Source organism: Myotis nattereri (assembly GCF_964212035.1).
Source record: "Myotis nattereri genome assembly, chromosome: 9".
In the NCBI taxonomy this organism is placed as follows: Eukaryota; Metazoa; Chordata; class Mammalia; order Chiroptera; family Vespertilionidae; genus Myotis; species Myotis nattereri.
In genome coordinates this window covers 60,975,172-60,994,600 of record NC_138084.1, presented here as the reverse complement: position 1 = coordinate 60,994,600, position 19,429 = coordinate 60,975,172, and the positions used below count along the sequence as shown (strand labels likewise).

The 19,429-nt window shown below is 48.1% G+C and overlaps 1 protein-coding gene across 4 annotated transcripts in view; it reads right to left on the bottom strand.

The window, feature by feature from the left end:
• The window catches only part of AMOTL1 (angiomotin like 1), a gene marked incomplete at its 5' end in the record, with an annotated part of 122,486 nt that overhangs the window by 40,523 nt on the left and 62,534 nt on the right, over positions 1-19,429 (bottom strand). For all 4 annotated transcript variants that reach the window (XM_081100138.1, XM_081100139.1, XM_081100136.1 and 1 more), the window contains 2 exons: positions 226-370; positions 11,649-11,940. In XM_081100138.1, the coding sequence (XP_080956264.1) occupies positions 226-370; positions 11,649-11,940 (437 nt within the window). The remainder of the gene's footprint in view (positions 1-225; positions 371-11,648; positions 11,941-19,429) is intronic.

Genomic DNA, 19,429 nt, shown 5'->3' with positions numbered 1-19,429 from the left:
AGCTGCACACCTACGCCCTCACTTTGCATATAGGCTGTCACTTCTCAGGCTCAGTGCTGAAACCTACACCCTACAAGGCAGAAAGGAACAATTCCGCTCTCTGAGAGCCCTTTCCCAGGTGGTTGGAATTTCCAAGGTTATCTCACACAGTTGGGACCTGAAGTCAGGCTGTTGGTCACAGAGCACTTTGGGATAGAGAGAAAACATGAACGGAAGCTGACGTGCCTCGGAGGTCCCTGTTGAAGTCGTGAAGTCTTCGAATCTCGCCCTCCAGTTTGTTTCTCATCGCCTTGTCCAGTGACTCTCGCTTGGTGGTGGACTTGACCAGACTCTCATAGGCTTCCGAAATCCTCTGAAGTTCTTTTTCAAACTACAAGAAAGAAGTGACATGAAAGTGGGACTCTGACATTCCCATCGGTGCCTGAGTTACACCAACTCTTTAAAAAAATGTTCATATTGATTTCAGAAAGAGGAAGGGAGACAGAGAGAGCAGAGATAGAAACGTCAGTGATGAGAGAGAATCATTGATCAGCTGCCTCATGCACATGCCCTACTGGGGATCGAGCCCACAACCTGGGCATATGCCCTGACTAGGAATCGAACCGTGACCTCCTGGTTCACAGGTCAATGCTCAACCACGGAGCCACACTGGCTCGGTCTACACTGCCTCTTTGACATTCCAAGTGTGAAAGCTGTATCTCCAATGTGGCCTTTTCTGCATCTCAAGTTTCATGTATACCAAATGGTGTAATCAATTTCACCCCCACCCTCGCCTGCCTTCTGAGGGCTACATTAGGGTCCTGCAAATAGCAGACTCACTAGTCTGGATGGACCATCTGATGTCACCTTGGAAAAATTTCTCTGTACCAATTCCAGAAAGGGTGAATTTAAACACAACTTAAGCCTCTTATATTTTGTACAGCAATTTACAACTATTACTAGAGGCCCGGTACATGAATTTGTGCACCGGTGGGGTCCCTCAGTCTGGCCTGCGCCCTTTCGCAATCTGGGACCCCTTGAGGGATGTAGTAGTGTGTGAAGCAGCAGGCAGCAGGAGAGGAGCCCGAGCCAGGGCCAAGTGCCATGCCTCTCCCGCTCACCCGGGCCCCACTGTGCCTGCTGCCACTGCTGCCACTCAGGAGTGCTCACGCCAAGTAGTCGGGAGAGGCTTGTGCCACCACAGCTGCACTCGCCAGCCATGAGCCCAGTGTCTGGTTTCTGTCGGTCAGCTGAGCGGCGCTCTCACTGTGGGAGCGCACTGACCACCAGGGGGCAGCTCCTGCATTGAGTATCTGCCCCCTGGTGGTCAGTGCATGTCATAGCTACCAGCCGGTCGTCTTGTGGTTTAGGGTTTTATATATATAGATTATTATTCCCAGTTAACATAAGGGAAAATATTAAATACAGAACAACTAAAGGACCACAACTGGAACCCAAATTTCCAGACTCCAAGTACAGTGCTCATCCAGAAAACTTCCTTTTATGTTCCCATCCCCAAAGGAACATAAAACCCACTTGAGGAGATGCTGCTTTACTTAGCATTTTTACTCCTTTTCCTATGAAACTATCTATATAAAGGACGAATGGACTTGAAGCTAATCATAAACAAACGTACCACAGACAATCTCTTTGCATGAAGGGATTGAAAAATATGGGATTAAATCATTTTTTTGTTGTTGCTCTTTTTTTGTATTTCACTAAATCAAGAGCTGTAACTGGGAGAGCATTTAATCTGCAGCATATATAAATCTATAATAGGTAGCACTAACTGTGGTAACAGGAGTCTAACTTACTAGTGAGTTTCTGAAGTAGCTATCAATAAATCCCGTTTTAGTGTTGTGTGACCTAAATAAATGCCAGAGAAAGGATAAAGAGTGCCTGCAAACACAGAACCTTGATGTATTGCTAAAAGTCGGAACCAGAGGCAAGGCAGGCAGGGTTGAGAGCACTGGCGTCCCTCATTGGGCACCAAGAGACTTGCACCATGTTTTTGGTCTCCGCTGGAGAGCTATGTCACCATGAGGCAGGCACCCCAATTGCCCTGATCAGAAGTCCCTGCTGAGGTTCCTATACACAAAACATATCCTAACAGGTGTTCACTGTACACTCACTGTGTGTCTGGGTGCCAAGGATACCTGGTCTTAGGAACTCAAAGTCTAGAGATGGCCTGCACCCAGACACATCCACTTCAGTAAAGCAAAGTCATAAGGGGTGTGGTGGTGTAATGCTACGACGGAGCTGGGCGGCAAGGCCATTTTGCAGGGCTGAGGAGAGTTTCTTTAGATAAGATTTCAGAGAAAATGCCATTGAAAATGAGCCTTGAGGGATGAATAGGGATTTGGCAAGCGGAAAAGAAAAGGCCAAAGGGTGTTGGCATCCCAGGCAGAAGACAGGACGTGAGCCAAGGCCAAGCCATGAAAGTGCACGTCTCTGATGAGCGCGAGGGGCAGGTGGTAGGAGCCAGGGCCAAGTGGAAGGACTCTGTGGGCCAGGGAGAATTATGGGAGGACACACACCCATATAAGCAGAAGGGCAGCATGGTCTTAACAGAGGTTTTACAGAGATAAATTAAGGATGGGGTTGGAGAGTGGGGGTGGGGAGACAAGGCAGGAGGAAAGAAGTCCAAGGAAGAAGCTAATGAAACGGCTCAGTGACCAATGACAAAGCGTGAAGTAGGGTAGCTATAGGGTGTCCCAAAACTCACGCAAGATTTGAATTTTGCGTGAGCATTAACAACAACAAAAAAATAAAAGCCTAATTTTACTTGGTTTATTGAATCAGATTCTAATATCTGTTGCCCTTTGATTTCAATCCCTTCAATTTGATAAGCATTGCCAAGTACCAATTATGGCCCAGGAGCAGGGACAACGAAGACCAATGAAGACCATGGCTTTTAGTATGTGCCAGCAAAGCCGTGGAGGCCATTTACCCGATGTGCTATTCCATACATAACCCTATACTGTATACTTTATGAATCAATAAAAAATTTACAATTTTTAATTATAAACCTGTGTTTTCTATCAAAATTACTTCTTGCGTGAATTTTGGGACATCCTATACAAGGACAGATTCCAAAGACCCTGAGGAGTGGAATCAACAGGTCTTAGTGACGGACTGAACTGGAAGGGAGAAAGATATCAAAGACAGCACAGACATTCATTGCTTACAAGACGGAGCAATAAGACTGGCCAAGATCAATGGTTGTAAGAGAAACCATTCTTTCTTTAGCAAAGAAAGAAAGCCAGTTCAGTGGTGGAGTTACCATGTCTGGGGAGCCAGCGGAACATCTTGGCGAGGATTTCCCCTTAGCAGGAGGAGATACAGGTGGGAAAGTCAGGAAGGGAACTGTGTCATGTGCGGATGACATGAAATCATATAGTGGAGACCACTTAGGGAGAGCAGCAGCATATGAGAGGGCCACCCACGGGGAGCATCAACACTGCAGGGGTAGGGGCTGCAGAAGACCCAGTGGGAGAGACTGAAGCCAGTGATGCCATGAGCCGGGAAGCCAAAACTTAAAGGAGAGAGAATGTGGTTAGTGCCCCCGGAGGCTACAATTGAGCCAAGATACATCTGAGGAGAGGACAGGGAAAGGCTGGGGAGCTGCAGGGCTTCCTTAGTGGCAGCTGACCGGGGCAGAGTCGAGAACACTACGGCTCCGGTACTGTCTTATTTTCTCCAAGGCCTCCTGATACCAGAGTTGATACTTCCACGGTCCCCTCATTTCCACAGGCCTGCTTCTTCTAAAGAGATTATGACGGTCAGTAATGCGGCAGCGGACAGAACAGCATGTCCTGGATCCTGTTCATAGCTCTATCACAAATCATGTTCTTTCCTTTTATTTTGTTTTCAAAAGAGATGACTCCAAAATACCACCACTGCTGTGCTAATTTCATCTATAAAAGGTGGCTTTGATTTTTGGACAGATGGGCAGGGATAGTACCTGTCACAACCAAAGGGCATCACCTAGTCTCTATGTAAGGAGAGAGGACCATAAAACCTGACGTGTCCACCATCCACTGTAACAGAGTGCCAATGCTTCAAGCCCAGGACAACTAGGAAGCCTTCCTCAGCTGCACGCCCACTCACTGTACGTTCACCTGCTGTATTCATCTGACTGAACTCAAATGTGCGTATGCATTTTGTGACTGAGTTGATTGTCAATTCCTTCAGGGCAGAAATAGTCTATAGCCCAAGCACTGTGCCCTGCCAATGAAAAAAATAAGTTTAATCTTTAAATTTATACCTCCTCAAAAACAGTCTTGGGCACTGAGAAATGATACCTAATCTTGGATTTTTTCCTTTCATTAAAAGAACTTCTCTCTAAACACTACAAAAGGCAACTGCAGGATCCCTCTGACAGCCTAGTTTATAATCTCAAATACGAAACAATCGAGAATTGGGATTTGGTTATGTGCTTGTAGCTACCAAGAGAGAAAGGGCAAGAGTCTTAGTTCAGATAAGATACTTCCTGTGAGAAGTGACAGCTGTCACAATGAAGACAGATTAGTCTCCTTTATTGTAGTCCTAGAGGACAGAACAATGACTATATGTAGGAAGTTAAAAGATGCAGATTTTGATTCAACATAAGAATTTCCAGGGGAGAGAACCAAGATGGCGGCATAGGTTAACGCCGGAGTTTGCTGCTTTGAACAACTACTTCAAAAGTGAAACTAAAAGACAGAGGGACATCACCCAGAACCACTGGAACGCTGGCTGAGTGGAGGTCCTACAACTAGGAGGAAAGAGAAACGCATACGGACACGCAGAGGAGGCGCAGTGCTGAAGTCAAATTCTGAGGTGCGGAGTGCGCGCGCGGAGCGGGCTGGCGGCGGAGGGCGCGGTTGGCGTTTTCAATCGGGAGGGAGTCGCAGACTCTGAGCTCCAGATCCGGGCGAGTCTTTAGGGACCCAGACTCAAACGGGAGAAGCGGGTCTGCCTGGCTTCGGTCAGAGCGAGTGCAGCTTTCTCTCCGAGCTTTGCAGCCATTGCTGGGACTCAGAGAGGCAGAGCCCCTGGGGACAGGACTGAGAGCGGCCATAACTGCTCTCTCCAGCCCACCCTGTTGATCCTGTGCGACCCGCCCCGCCCAAGCCCTGCACAGAGGCATTTGCCGGATAGCCTCAGGCAAACGCCAGATTAGCACCTCCCTAGAGGACAGAAGTTCTCTCACTGCTGACACAGCTGATTCTCATAGCCACTTGGCCTGGAGGTCAAACCCTCCCTGGAATTAGCTACAACAATCAAAATTTAACTATAAGACCACGAACAAAGACCACTAGGGGGTGCATCAAGGAAGCATAACAAAATGCGGAGACAAAGAAACAGGACAAAATTGTCAATGGAAGATATAGAGTTCAGAACCACACTTTTAAGGTCTCTCAAGAACTGTTTAGAAGCCGCTGATAAACTTAATGAGACCTACAAGAAAACTAATGAGACCCTTGATGTTATATTGGGGAACCAACTAGAAATTAAGCATACACTGACTGAAATAAAGAATATTATACAGACTCCCGACAGCAGAACAGAGGAGCGCAAGAATCAAGTCAATGATTTGAAATGCGAGGAAGCAAAAAACACCCAACCGGAAAAGCAAAATGAAAAAAGAATCCAAAAATGCGAGGATAGTGTAAGGAGCCTCTGGGACAGCTTCAAGCGTACCAACATCAGAATTATAGGGGTGCCAGAAGATGAGAGAGAGCAAGATATTGAAAACCTATTTGAAGAAATAATGACAGAAAACTTCCCTCACCTGGTGAAAGAAATGGACTTACAGGTCCAAGAAGCGCGGAGAACCCCAAACAAAAGGAATCCAAAGAGGACCACACCAAGACACATCATAATTAAAATGCCAAGAGCAAAAGATAAAGAGAGAATCTTAAAAACAGCAAGAGAAAGAAACTCAGTTACCTACAAGGGAATACCCATACGACTGTCAGCTGATTTCTCAACAGAAACTTTGCAGGCCAGAAGGGAGTGGCAAGAAATATTCAAAGTGATGAACACCAAGAACCTACAACCAAGATTACTTTATCCAGCAAAGCTATCATTCAGAATTGAAGGTCAGATAAAGAGCTTCACAGATAAGGAAAAGCTAAAGGAGTTCATCACCACCAAACCAGGATTATATGAAATGCTGAAAGGTATCCTTTAAGAAGAGGAAGAGGAAGAAAAAGGTAAAGATACAAATTATGAACAACAAATATGCATCTATCAACAAGTGAATCTAAGAATCAAGTGAATAAATAATCCGATGAACAGAATGAACTGTTGATTATAATAGAATCAGGGACATAGAAAGGGAATGGACTGACTATTCTTGGGGGGGAAAGGGGTGTGGGAGATGCGGGAAGAGACTGGACAAAAATCGTGCACCTATGGATGAGGACAGTGGGTGGGGAGTGAGGGCGGAGGGTGGGGCGGGAACTGGGAGGAGGGGAGTTATGGGGGGGAAAAAAGAGGAACAAATGTAATAATCTGAACAATAAAGATTTAATTAAAAAAAAAAAAAAAAAAAAAAAAAAGAATTTCCAAACTACATTTTCCAGAAGCACACTAAGCCCGGTAGTGAGCTTCTCATCCCTGGAAGCATTCAAGTAAAAAAATAAAATAATAAAAGAAATGACCTCCTTTCAGGATATGACACAAGGATTCCTAAGGGGTGGGAAATTGGACTAGAACCATTCTCAGAATTTCAAGTCCAAAGCTCTCTGAGTTCTAATTGCACACTCCCTCAGAACAAGAACCACATCCAATTCTTCAAATCCCTCATGTTCAGAGCATCTTAAGTCCTCCCTGACGTTTGTTAAAGACGAAGACAAGGCTGGACAGACTGGCTTTGATATAAACACCAACGGCGCCAGGTCAGAGTCTGAGTGTGACCTTGTGATGAGAATACTGGGTTTGCCTTCACAACCCCATCCTCCCTTTCAGCCCAGATATCAGCAAGCTCTTAGGCCAGGTCATCTAGGACCCTTGAACTCACAGAGAAGCACTCACTGTCCCAGAAACAGAACCACGAGCAGACTGGAAAGTCCTGGTGCCATGAAGCCAATAGGCAGACAAGGACCCTGAGAAAATCCCAGCCATGCCAAGCTCTGGGTACTGGCTTCTCCTCTGAGCACCTTCCTATGCACAGCTCAAGGACCCACAGGACCCAAGGCAGGTCTACTATCCAAGTCCCAGATTGCCCGGTCAGACAATTGAGCAGTGAGGCCCAGCCGAGGGGAGGCCTGGGACGAGGACGACCTTGGGCACACAAGGTGTGGAATGCGGAGTCCCAGACTGCCTGGCCAGAGCCACCACGCTGAGCTGACAGGAGAGGGGCTTCACTACAGCAGGCCTGGTGTAGCCGTCACTGCCTCGCATGCCTTCCAGCCCTCTCCCTCCAAATGTCCATCGCCCCGATGGCTTCTGAGGCCAACCCACTCGACAAAACACAGTCCGGTCCTGCTGGAAGTGCTGTCCATTAATTATGTTTCAGGGAAACTGGGAGGAAAGCGAAGCAAATGAGTGAGTAAAAGGAAATACTGAAAAACACCCTCCCTTCCTGAGGGTCCTCAACCCTCATTCCAACACTAACAGGGAAATCGCCACCTCGTGCCTCTGGAAACGTCTTCCCGTCTGGGCTGTGCACTGGCGTCTCTGAGCTGGGTCGTTCTTTCCTGCCATGTTCCTGGCACAGCGTGCACAGGCTAAGCCTGCAATCAAACATTCTTCTGTTTTCGGTGCTGCCCTCACACGGACTCTCTCTGAGCATGCCCAGTGTGCGAGGATCCAGCCCGGATGTTACTGCTGGCACAGGGCAGCACATCCTACAATCAGCACAGTGGCTCCACCCAAAGCGACAGTCCCCATCACTGAGAAGCAAAGTCGTCACCGCGCCCACCTGACAGTCCCCTTCCCGGACCTGAGGCCTAAGCAGCGGCCAGAGACAACTAACAGTGAGGCCGGGCCGAGGGAGGCCTGGGACAGGACGAGCAGGGCACGCAGCCGGGGAATGCTGTCACCGAGTTCACCGGCTCCTCCGGCTCATGGTCCTAAGGCTTAGGACCTAAGCTGTTGAGAATGGCTACGGAACTAGTGATGGGCATGGCAAGTATTTGTCAAAATCTGAGCTTTTTTTTTTTTTTTTTTAAATATATTTTATTGATTTTTTTACAGAGAGGAAGGGAGAGAGATAGAGTTAGAAACATCGATGAGAGAGAAACATCGATCAGCTGCCTCCTGCACACCTCCTGCTGGGGATGTGCCCGCAACCAAGGTACATGCCCTTGACCGGAACTGAACCTGGGGCCTTTCAGTCCGCAGGCCGATGCTCTATCCACTGAGCCAAACCGGTTTTGGCAGTCTGAGCTTTTCAATTGACATATGGGCCTTTCCAGTTGGATGTGTGGTAGATCAATGAAATGTAATATCTATAGAACTATTTATGGTAGTCAAAGGACTGAAGGGGTTTTGGGTTCCAGAAGGCAAACAGCTTTTATTTTTCTCCTTTTTCAGAAGTCATCAAAATCCTTTGGTCACAAAAAAAAAGAAAACCAGTTATATATTTATAAACTATTAAAAAATTAAATAATAAATTATAATAGAAATTATAAAAAAAAAATCCTTTGGTCACAAAGGTTAAGAATCATCCCCTGTGCAGGGAACTGAGTCACTGGGAGATGAATTCTGTTTTTCAAAATAGAAATGTGAGCCCTAACCAGGTAGCTCAATTGGTTAGAGCGTTGTCCAGATACACTAAGGTTGTGGATTTGATCCTCGGTCAGGGCACATATAAGGATCAACCAAATGAATGCATAGATAAGTAGCACAACAAAACTGATGTTTCTCTGTTTCTTTCTTTCTCTCCCCCCACCCACCCCTTCCTCTCACTCTCTCTCTCTAAAAAATAAATTTAAAAAATAGAAATGTGCATCAAAATCAAGAAAGAAATGCATGTTACACGTCAATAAAGTATATATTAATAAACAAGTCAATGGAAAATATCAAAGCCTCCCGATCTCTGCCCCCTGCACGAAACTGTGAAACACCCGTGTGAAAAGACTCAGAACCAAACTCTGCCCTCAGGTGGGTCTGCATAGCGTCTGGACGCGTGTGCCACAGAGCTCATTAGGGAGAAGAAAGAACGGCTTATTTCGCAGAAGTGCTGAGCTGGTCCTCTCCAGTTGTAGACCATGCCCTGGGAGGTGTCAGAGGCAAGCTGGGGCCTGAGCAGCAGCCACAGCCAAGGCCGGAGACGGCGGGCTGTTTCCCGCCTCCTACGGGTGTGCCTGGAGCGCGGCGGCACTCTCGCAGCCCGTGTTTCTGGCTCTCATCTTCCCTCTAATAAAGACAGCCAGAGCTCTCTGAGCCAAGCCTGGTCTTGACTCCAGACCAGTGGTCGGCAAACTCATTAGTCAACAGAGCCAAATATCAACAGTACAGCGATTGAAATTTCTTTTGAGAGCCAAATTTTTTAAACTTAAACTATATAGGTAGGTACATTGTTATTAACTTAATTAGGGTACTCCTAAGCTGGCCTTTGCTAAAAATGTCCTCAATCCGATTGAGGTACGTTCACTGAGGTCGACCCCTTCCAACTCTCCCATCCACACTCGTCTTGTCTACTTGTTTCGTTTATTTCCTTTCGTTCACCCTCTCTATATGTCCAAACCATCTCAACATACCTTTCTCAGTCCTCGACACTACATCTTCTTTCACTCCACAACGTTCCCTAAAATTAACTTAGTAAACTTTACTTAAAGTTTTAAGTCAACCTCGCACTGTACATGCGCGCCCGCACATGGTATTTTGTGGAAGAGCCACACTCAAGGGGCCAAAGAGCCGCATGTGGCTCGAGAGCCGCGGTTTGCCGACCACTGCTCCAGACCATTCCCGTGGAAGCTCCGCACAGATGCGCTGGGGCAGATTCAGCCCGTGCACGTATTTGTCACCAAACCCACTGCTCCCAGCTGTCTACACCAGCCTCAAATGCTCAGAGGAGCTGTGCTCTGACACCCTGACCTGCAACGCGAGCAGGCTTCCCCTGAGGGATCCGTGCTAAACAGTGACCACCAAATGGCCAGCCAGGAGCACTGCCTGTCACACAGAACCCAATGACCAGATCCTGTGGTCGGGAAGGTTTAAATCCCTCCCTTTCTCTTTACCAAGGCCTCTGATCGGCCAGGGCGGAGCCAGGGACTTAGACTCTGGCAAGATGCCTTCCGGCCACACACGTCTCCTTGCCTGCAGAGAAGAAACTCCAATGCCCTGTGGCTCTGCTGCCTTAAAACATCCATGACCTTTGCCCCCCCTCACGTTTTCTGTTCTACCCGCAGCATTTTGAGTGCTGACCTTGATGGATGTTTTCCTATCAACTCAGGCTCTCAGCATCAAGCCAAAGGCCGAAGGCTGACATAGACTCTAATATTCCCACGATACTACACACGCTGGGATGACACAGCATCTTCCCACCTGACAAGTCACAAGCACGGGGAGAGGGCACAGTAACTCGACCTCAACCCTCAATGCTGAGACAACACCGAGAATGGGCCAGCTGCTTTCACAGGGACCTGCTAAGGAAACCAGCATGGCGATGACAGGGCTCCTGAAAATCCCCGATTTAATGGAAACCTGTCTCTCTCAACTCATTCCCTGGGCTACTCTTCCACACTGTCCACCTGGGGAAATACTCCTTAGCCGCTGAGTCTCCGTCCAGGGCCACCTCTGCTGTACCTACTGGAGCCCCAGAAGTGCCACTGCAGGCATGAGCTTAGGCAACTCTCCCCTTTTGGACTGTACGCTGTAGGCAGGCACCGCGTCATATTTATGTTTGGTCTCCTTCGAGCCTTACACAGTACCTGGCATAAAAATGGATCTAGTTAACTGCTGGCAAGGGGTCAATGAATCAACCCCCACGAGCAGGTAAAGAATTCCATCCTGCCCAGCCAGAGTGCCTCAGTGGTTGAGTGTTGACCTATGAACCAGGTCATGGTTCGATTCCGGATCAGGGCACATGCCAGGTTTTGGGCTCAATCCCCAGTGGGGGGCATGCAGGAGGCAGCCTATTAATGTTGATGTTTCTCTCTCTCTCTCTCTCTCTCTCTCTCTCTCTCTCTATATATATATATATATATATATATATATACACACACACACATACTAGAGGCCCGTTGCAGGAAGATTCCTGCAAGAATAAGGCTTCCTCGGGCCTATTCCTGCAAGAATAGGGCTTCCTGAGACCGCAGCGGAGCAGAGAAAGGAGCGAAGCCCTCCTCCCTTTGCCACTTAGCCCTCAGCTCCCTCCCTTCTCCACCGCTTTGCTCCCTCGCCAGGTCACGGATCCAAGGCCCAGATCCCCCGGGCAGCATCAGGTGCTACTGGCCCTGCTCGCCAGGTCAGGGGTCCGGGTCCCGGGTCCCGTGGGCAGCGTCGTGCACTGCCGGCCCCGCCTGCAGTATGCAAAATAGCTGCCATCTTTGTTGGAGGTTAATTTGCATATTGCGCTGATTAGCCAATGGGAGGCGTAGCGAAGGTACGGTCAATTACCATGTTTGTCTGTTATTAGATAGTGTGTGTGTGTGTGTGTGTGTGTGTGTGTATAAAGAATTCTGTCCCTTTTAAAGAACCTTCTCCCGCCCCTTCCCTCGGAAGGCACATACCTTGTGGAGCTTGTCAGCGTTGTCACAGTAACCCTGAAGTTCCTGGTGAAGCACGCGGTTCTCCTCTGTTAGTATCTCCACCATCTGCTGGGCTCGCTCCACAATCGCAAAGGCATCGGGACCCAGCTGCTGGCTAGGGGAGGCAGCAGGCGGCGGCTGCGGGGCGGCCAGGGTCACCGGGAGTGGCAGCGGCAAGGAGGTGGAGTGCAGAGGCCCGCTGACCGAGGAGTTCTGGGAGGACATGGGGCTGTGCTGCTGCACTGTTGACGGGAAAGGAAGCTGGCATGGGCGGCTGCAAGGGAACAGAAGACCAGCCATCAGACCCGGGGAAGTGGTGCAGGAGGAAGGAAGGCCCAGCAGCATATGCACATCGATGCTTCCACGACCAGAGGTCATCAGTGAACTTCCCAGTGCTGGGCTGAGTACAGCAGGTTCAGTCCTGCAGGCCACAGATTTACTGCCTCCCTCCGAATCAGCACGGCTCTGGTCACTGGGGGTACAGTGAACGAGACAGGTAAGGCCCTCCTCACGAAGCGCACAGTCTCAGGGAGAGGGACAGGCCCGCCACCAAACAATCAACAAACAAAGCCGGGTATTGAAGAGGAATGAGTCCTCTCCACAAACCAAGCAGAGTGGTGGGGCAGCGGATGACAAAGTGGCGAGTTCACACTGAGAGGTCCGGGGAGGAGTCTGCGAGAAGCTGGTGCTTGAGTTGAAGTCTGAATATCAGACTAGCGGTTGGGGGAGGGAGGAGAGAAGTGGGGAAGGAGTATTCCAGGAGGGAATTGCTAGTGCTCCGGGCTCAGGTAGGGCCGAGAGCGGGCAAGATCTGACGCAAGCACAACCAGCAAAAGCAGTGAAAGCTAAGACCAGAGGGATGGACAAGGGCCTTCACAAGCAAGGCCGGCCGTTCCCTAGGGTGCAAACAGAGGCCGGTGAAGAAGCTGCCTATACTCTGACCTGGTACAGATGGGACATCGGTGGCGGGAACGGACAAAAGGCGCCCACTGAGGAGGCCTCGGTGAGGTCTAGGCGGGACTGACGAAGGCTCACAGGGTAGAGCAGAAGAGAAGTAATGGGTGGATTTTATGTATATCATGGATGGGGAAAGTGAGAAGAAAAATTACTCCTAGATGTTGGGCTCCACACAAATGGGGTACCATTTAATGAAATGGGGGGGAAGTCCTGGGGAAGGAACTAATTTCTTTGTGTTTTGATTTGCCGGGGTGAGGAGGTCTGGAAATCAAGTCTAATTTTAACCATGTTGAATAGAACACATAGAGGTGTCTCCTTGACTTTTCGAATTCCGGGTCCAGCTCTACATTTAAAACATGAATTTCCATCTCCTGTCTCCACTCCCTGACAATCTCCTCCTCACTCCTGTTAACCTGTTTCATAAAAACCATCGTCTTTGCTTTCAGCCTAAGCCAAGGCCTCCTAATAGCAACCTTTACCGGTATAAACACAGCAAAGACCGTCTCCATGCCTAGCTCCCCAACCACAGCTGCCTCTCTTCCGCAGGGACTTGGGAAAACGAGGTTCCTTGCTGACCCCCTCAACTTCAGGTCTCAATCTGGGAATCGGGGCTCTAAGAATTATAGCAACCCCCAAATCACCAACATTGTGTCTCAAAGGGCTGGGTCCTCTGGAGATCCAGCTACTTCTAATCCGTAAGCGTCAGCCTGTGTCACCTCCTGTTACTTGGGGCCATCCATAGCCAAAGCTCCCAGGACTACCCCCAATTTTCCCAGGAGGTGGTCTGGCCTTGTATACTTGCTGGAATGTTTTTGGACCCTGCCAGCCTCCAAATCTCACATTTTACAAGCATTTCTTGTAGCCAGGATTCCTCTGAGTGCTGACTCCTGGCAGCTAAATGTCAAACTCTGGAAGGCAATTTGACAAGGGTCTCCTGAGCCCTCCCTCACAGACACCCAGCTGTTCATAAAGATGGCCACACAATAAACCTGGCAGATCCTGACAGAATTCTGACCACAGGCCTTGCCTGGGGAGGGAACTAATACCAGCGGCTCCACCTGAGCTGGGGAGGAATTTCCCGACCAGATTCCTCACGCCTTCAATCCAGAAGCCCTTCCATTTCCTGTGAAAAGAGCTGGGATCCGGGTTTCCCAAGGCAAGGTGAGCCATGGAGCCAATGTGGTTCTTTAGTCCTTAAGTGAGCTTCACCTTCCAGCCATCCTCAGATTTCAGAAAGGAATGCTGCCCGAGGGAGATGGAAGCCCTCTCTCCCCTCCCTCTCCACACCTATTACACAATGATCTGGTCATCCTTTTAGAAGTAAATCGTGTGTGCATCTTGATGGAAATGTGTGATATGTGTCGGCCCCTGTGCGGGAGGAGGTCTGTGCATATGAGGTCCAACTCCATCCCAGGAGGGAAATGCCCCCGAGGGCCATTCACAATGCCCAGCTTTCACCCAGGTCCCAGGTACGCCTGTCTGGGGTGAACCCACAAAAACCACAGATCTGTTACTGAGTAAGTGCATTCCTGAAGGCTGAGTCCTGCCAATCATGTCTCACGGAAAGAGGTTACCTTGGCAAAAGACAAAATAACCACACAACACACCGCCTCGACTCAAAGGCAGACGCCCATTCCCACCTCCTAAGCCAGTGGTTCTCAACCTTCCTGATGCCGCGACCCTTTAATACAGTTCCTCATGTTGTGGTGACCCCCAATTTCATTGTTACAAACTGAACATAATTAAAGCATAGTGATTAATCACAAAAACAATATGTAATTATATATGTGTTTTCCGATGGTCTTAGGCAACTCGTGAAAGGGTCGTTCGACCCCCAAAGGGGTCGCGACCCACAGGTTGAGAACCATTGTCTAAGCACCCCTTCACACTGCATAAAATGCAAGCTGAGGGACCCAGGCGAGCTGACTGTCCTGGCTTTTGGAGCACTAGGCTTCCCTCTGACCCATGCAGCTTTGCCAAGCTTAAGGGACAGGAAAGAACAGGCCTTTCCAAAGTGGGGAGTCTTCTATTAAACAGAGGACACTGGCCTGAAGATAACTTGGTGACACATTCAATAGACTCCATGTTATAATGGACGATGTGCAGGCAGGAGAGCACACCTCTATTACTTGGTCCCACTACTCAGCCAGCTTTAGATTTAGAGTAAATGCGGGGGAGAGAGTGTTGGGAAAGAATAGGAAAATTTCACACGGGATCATCTGAGTGCTAGGAAACAACCTATCCCCAGCTTCCAAAGAGAATACTACTGATCAGCCACCAGTAGGATAAGTATCTCATAGTAATGGGGCACAGAGAAAAGGGAAAAAGGGGGGACAGAACCACCATTTATTGAGAAACTACCTGCGAATAGAACTCCATGCTACCACTGTCTACTTTGTGAGCCTATTTCCCGTTAGATGGTGAAGTCAGAGAGCTAGTTTATTCGATATCATGTGTCTCAGTTTCCTGGGACCATATGCCATTTAGCTCATCGTTACAGGACTTAAGGAGTAGTATGTACAAAGTAAACCTTGGACAAATGTTGGCTAGGAATCACCATTACTGTAATTATCATTTGTATTCCACAGCCCCAATCGGAGCCTAGCACTGAGTGTGGCATTCATGAGAAGTCCAGTAAAATTTTCCTGTTATGGTTCACATTGGCCAGGCACTTACTACAGTCCGGCCACTGTGGTATGCACGGCCACATGCACCATCTCAGATTGACCTACCGCCAGTCATTCTGTTTAGATGAGAAGAGCAAAGCACGGGATGGTAACTTGCAAAACACGTGCAACAGAGATATTAGGAACATAAAGGAGATCCAAGCCCTGGCTTTCTGTTTCCAGGGTCTAATGCAGCTCACCATTTCCCTGTATTGGTGAAAGCAGAGAGGGCAGGTCCTCTGCTCCTGGGCTCCTGTGGCCCAGTCTGAGCCACCACCATGTCCACGATTCACACCCTAACACCCGAGGCTCCAACATCGTCCCGGGGATACACGAAGGCTAGAAACCTGCCTGAGTTGCTCTCTTATAATCAACTGAGGCTCAGAGAACGTGTGCAATTTGTCACAAAGTGGAAGAGCCAGAACGCCAACCCCCTTGAACCTTACTTTCCCAAACTCACAGCTTCCCGATGTGTTTTCCCTTTGGTTGTGCAGACACCGTAATACTGACAGATGTTCATATTAAGACTCAACTCTAGGGTGAACTATGGTCATAACTATTGCCATGCAGGATGGATAGCGATAATCCTCTTGTTTTGGAGAAGTCACTCATTTAATTCAGGACAGCTGGAATTGTGTGAGGTTTCCTGAGAAAGTAACCTGAACTTGACCCTCTCCTTTTGAAATTCCCATACTGCAGAGCTGTTTTTCAGGATAAACAGGGCATTTGACTTGGCTCAGCCAGCTATAATTCAGCTTAAAAACTGGAGAAACTCCTGAGTGCTAATGCTGGTATTCAAAACACATGTTTAGCTGGTGGAATTTAAACAAGGCTCCACAGCCTCATTTTGTTACGGACAATGCATAGTTTTTCATCCAATAGCCGTGGGCCTGGCTTACCTTTTGGCCCCACACAGCAACTGATTTTCACAACTATATAAACTGCAAATCATAACCCCCCACTTTGGAAATGCAGACTTACTGCAGACATGCTCCTTCCTCCTCCAGCCATTTCCAACTCAAGGAAGATGGGATCATCAAACATGCTTTCTCCAGCACGTTCCAAACCTCAGGCCCGCCAAGGGTCCGCCCTGCTCTTTAGCACATGTCTTTACGCTTGTTCACGATTTAATCTACATTCTGGCAGCATTGTTGGGTTGACATGGGTTTCTTGTGGAGAGAGAGGCATTCTTTCTAATTTGCCACATGTCCTCTGGGGCTCTGTCCCCCTTTGCTCCCTGCCTCCTCCCTGCACTGTCACTTGGCATGTTCCCAAGTAAATGTCAATAACTTTGACTCCATCTATATATATAAAAGGCTAAGTAACTAATTGACTGTCTGTCCAACTGGCTGACCAACCAACTGACTGGCTGGTACATATGGTGCGCACTGGCAACCCTATACAATAAAAGCCTAATATGCTAAGTGTCTGGTCATCCAGTCAACCATTCAACCAATCAAAGCATAATATGCTAATGATATGCTAAGGCCACTCAAGGGCTCGCTATGACATGCACTGACCACCAGGAGGCAGATGCTCCTACCGGTAGGTTAGCTTGCTGCCAGGGTCTGGCCGATCGGGACTGAGGGAGACAGGCCAGACACACCCTGGAGCCCTCCCACAGCCCCTCTGTGGCTGGCCAACCTTCTGCATCCCTCCCCAGCCCCGATCATGCACCGATGGGGTCCCTTGGTCTGGACTGCACCCTCTCCCAATCCTGGACCCCTTGGGGGATGTCAGAGAGCTGGTTTTGGCCTGACAGCAGAATGACCAGTTTCTATGATGTGCACTGACCACCAGGGGGCAGATGCTCAATGCAGGAGCTTCCCCCTGGTGGTCAGTGCACTCCCACCGGGGGAGTGCTGCTCAGCCAGAAGCTGGGCTCATGGCTGGGCGAATGCAGCGGCGGGGGCCTCTACCACCTCGGCAGCAGTCAGACATCCCTGAGGGTTCCCAGACTGTGAGAGGGTGCAGGCTGGGCTGAGCCCCCCCCCCCCCCCCACACACACACACACGAATTTTGTGCACTGGGCCTCTAGTTTAAAAATAAACATTGACTCATGCATGCACAATACATATAAAGTTCTCACTGGCACCCATCGCATGTGTGTATTTCAATCTGTCATTGTTGATAGTGAATTTGGCCGTACTGTTTACATTCTGAAGCTGAAAGAAAGCGACGTCATTGCCAAAATATGTCTGAAGACCATCTATTGGCACAACATACCTCTGAAGCCAAAAGAAGCCAGCGTTGTCAACAGAATGTATCTGAAGAACCAACTATTGGCACAACATAACTCTGAAGCTGAAAGAAAGTGGCATCCTTTCAATGTGCACGAGTCTGTGCACTGGGCCACTAGTCTTAAAACCAAACCAGGAGCTTTTCTGGGTACAAATGCACAGTGCATTTTTTAAAGAAAAATACAAGAGATTCAGGGGATTGGTTGCACCATAGGTCCCCCCCCCACCCCCCCGCCCCAACTGATGCAGGAAATTGCAAGCCCCCTGCACAGATGGACGGATGGTGGAGGTGATGACTGGTGGCGATGAAGAGAACTGGGTGAGTGCACACTGTGGAAGGAAATCACAGCCCTCTGCCTCTGAAATCTCATAAGAAGATGCTTTATCAGCTTAGGACAGAAGGACATTCATGCTTTTATAAAGTATCCATCTACATGCTAGAAAGCAAATCCACATATTCCTACATGAATAAAATATTAACAATAAACAGCCTCCACTCTTCTCTCTGCTTCCTGGCAGCTAGTAAGTCAAGCCCGCTGTGCCAAATGGGCAAGATTTAGCCCAGAGAAAGGGCAAAAAAGGCAATGGGGAGAATATGCTCGTTTTACCAACGGAAGTGACCTTTCCTCTTCTTTTTCATTAAATGTTTTTATTGATTTCAGAGAGAGGAAAGGAGAGACAGAAACATCAATGATGAGAGAGAATCACTGATTGGCTGCCTCCTGCATGCCCCCCACTGGGGATTGGGCCCACAACCTGGACATGTGCCCTGATTGGGAATCGAGCTGTGATCTCCTGGTTCATAGGTCGATGCCCGACGAGCCACACTGGCCTGGCAAGTCTGGAATACTTAATCAGTATTCTGTTCCTCCTGAATAAAAACAAGAGGTAGGCAGAGTGCAGGCTGGACAGCAGGTGCGATATGTAAACCGGATTAGAAATTCACTGGGTAGGTCACACAGTGAAAACGTAAATCTTTGCATCCACTGCAGCACAGAGTAGACACATATACATACAGTGTGAACTCACGGGAGGCACAGTGTGGGACAACAGATCCAGGGTGCACCCTGGCTCCTACAATTCCCAGCTGGTGCCTGTGACGAAGTTACTTTAATCTCTCTCCCTAAGCCTAAGGTTTATCACCTGTGAAAACAGAGATATTAATAGTATGCACCCCTTAGGAGTGTTGGGAAGAATAAGGATAACCCACACCAGGCGCTCGGAGGTGCAGCCTCTTGCCAGCACCACCTGTGCTCCACTGTTACCTGCTAAGGGTGGCAACGGAGTTCTAGAAACTGAAAATCAGAGCTAGTGTCAGAGAACCAACGTTCAAGATCAGAATAATCTAACTACTACAACATACCCTCCCCAAATTTAACCTAGCTGATAACTGTTAACTTCCAGGAGTTAACACTAACTAGCAAAGTTTTTCTAATTGTACTGACCTCATGTTGGTCAAAGTACAGTGACCAGGCACTATAATATCTTTGCAAAGTTATTCAGTGTCCGAAGTCTTTTATTAAATGTTCACTACAATTTATCCAACAATTTCATTTCTAAATAATGATTCCTAAGGAACGAAACCAAAATATGGAAAATTTGATATGCATGATGATGCTCACAATGTTATTCATAAAGTGATGTAAATTATATACTTTATGAAATGCAGTAATAAAAGGATGGTTATGGAAACAAACATTTTGGAAAAACATGATGAGATACTATCTAACAAAAGCTAAGATACTAAACTCAGAATAGTCTATGATTATAACATGTGAAAAAATTAATTTGTATAGGGAAACGTTTAACAGTGGGCGTATTACAAAAGTAGAATATTTTAAGTGATTTTTATTTTTATTTATTTTTTAAAATATATTTTATTGATTTTTTTCACAGAGA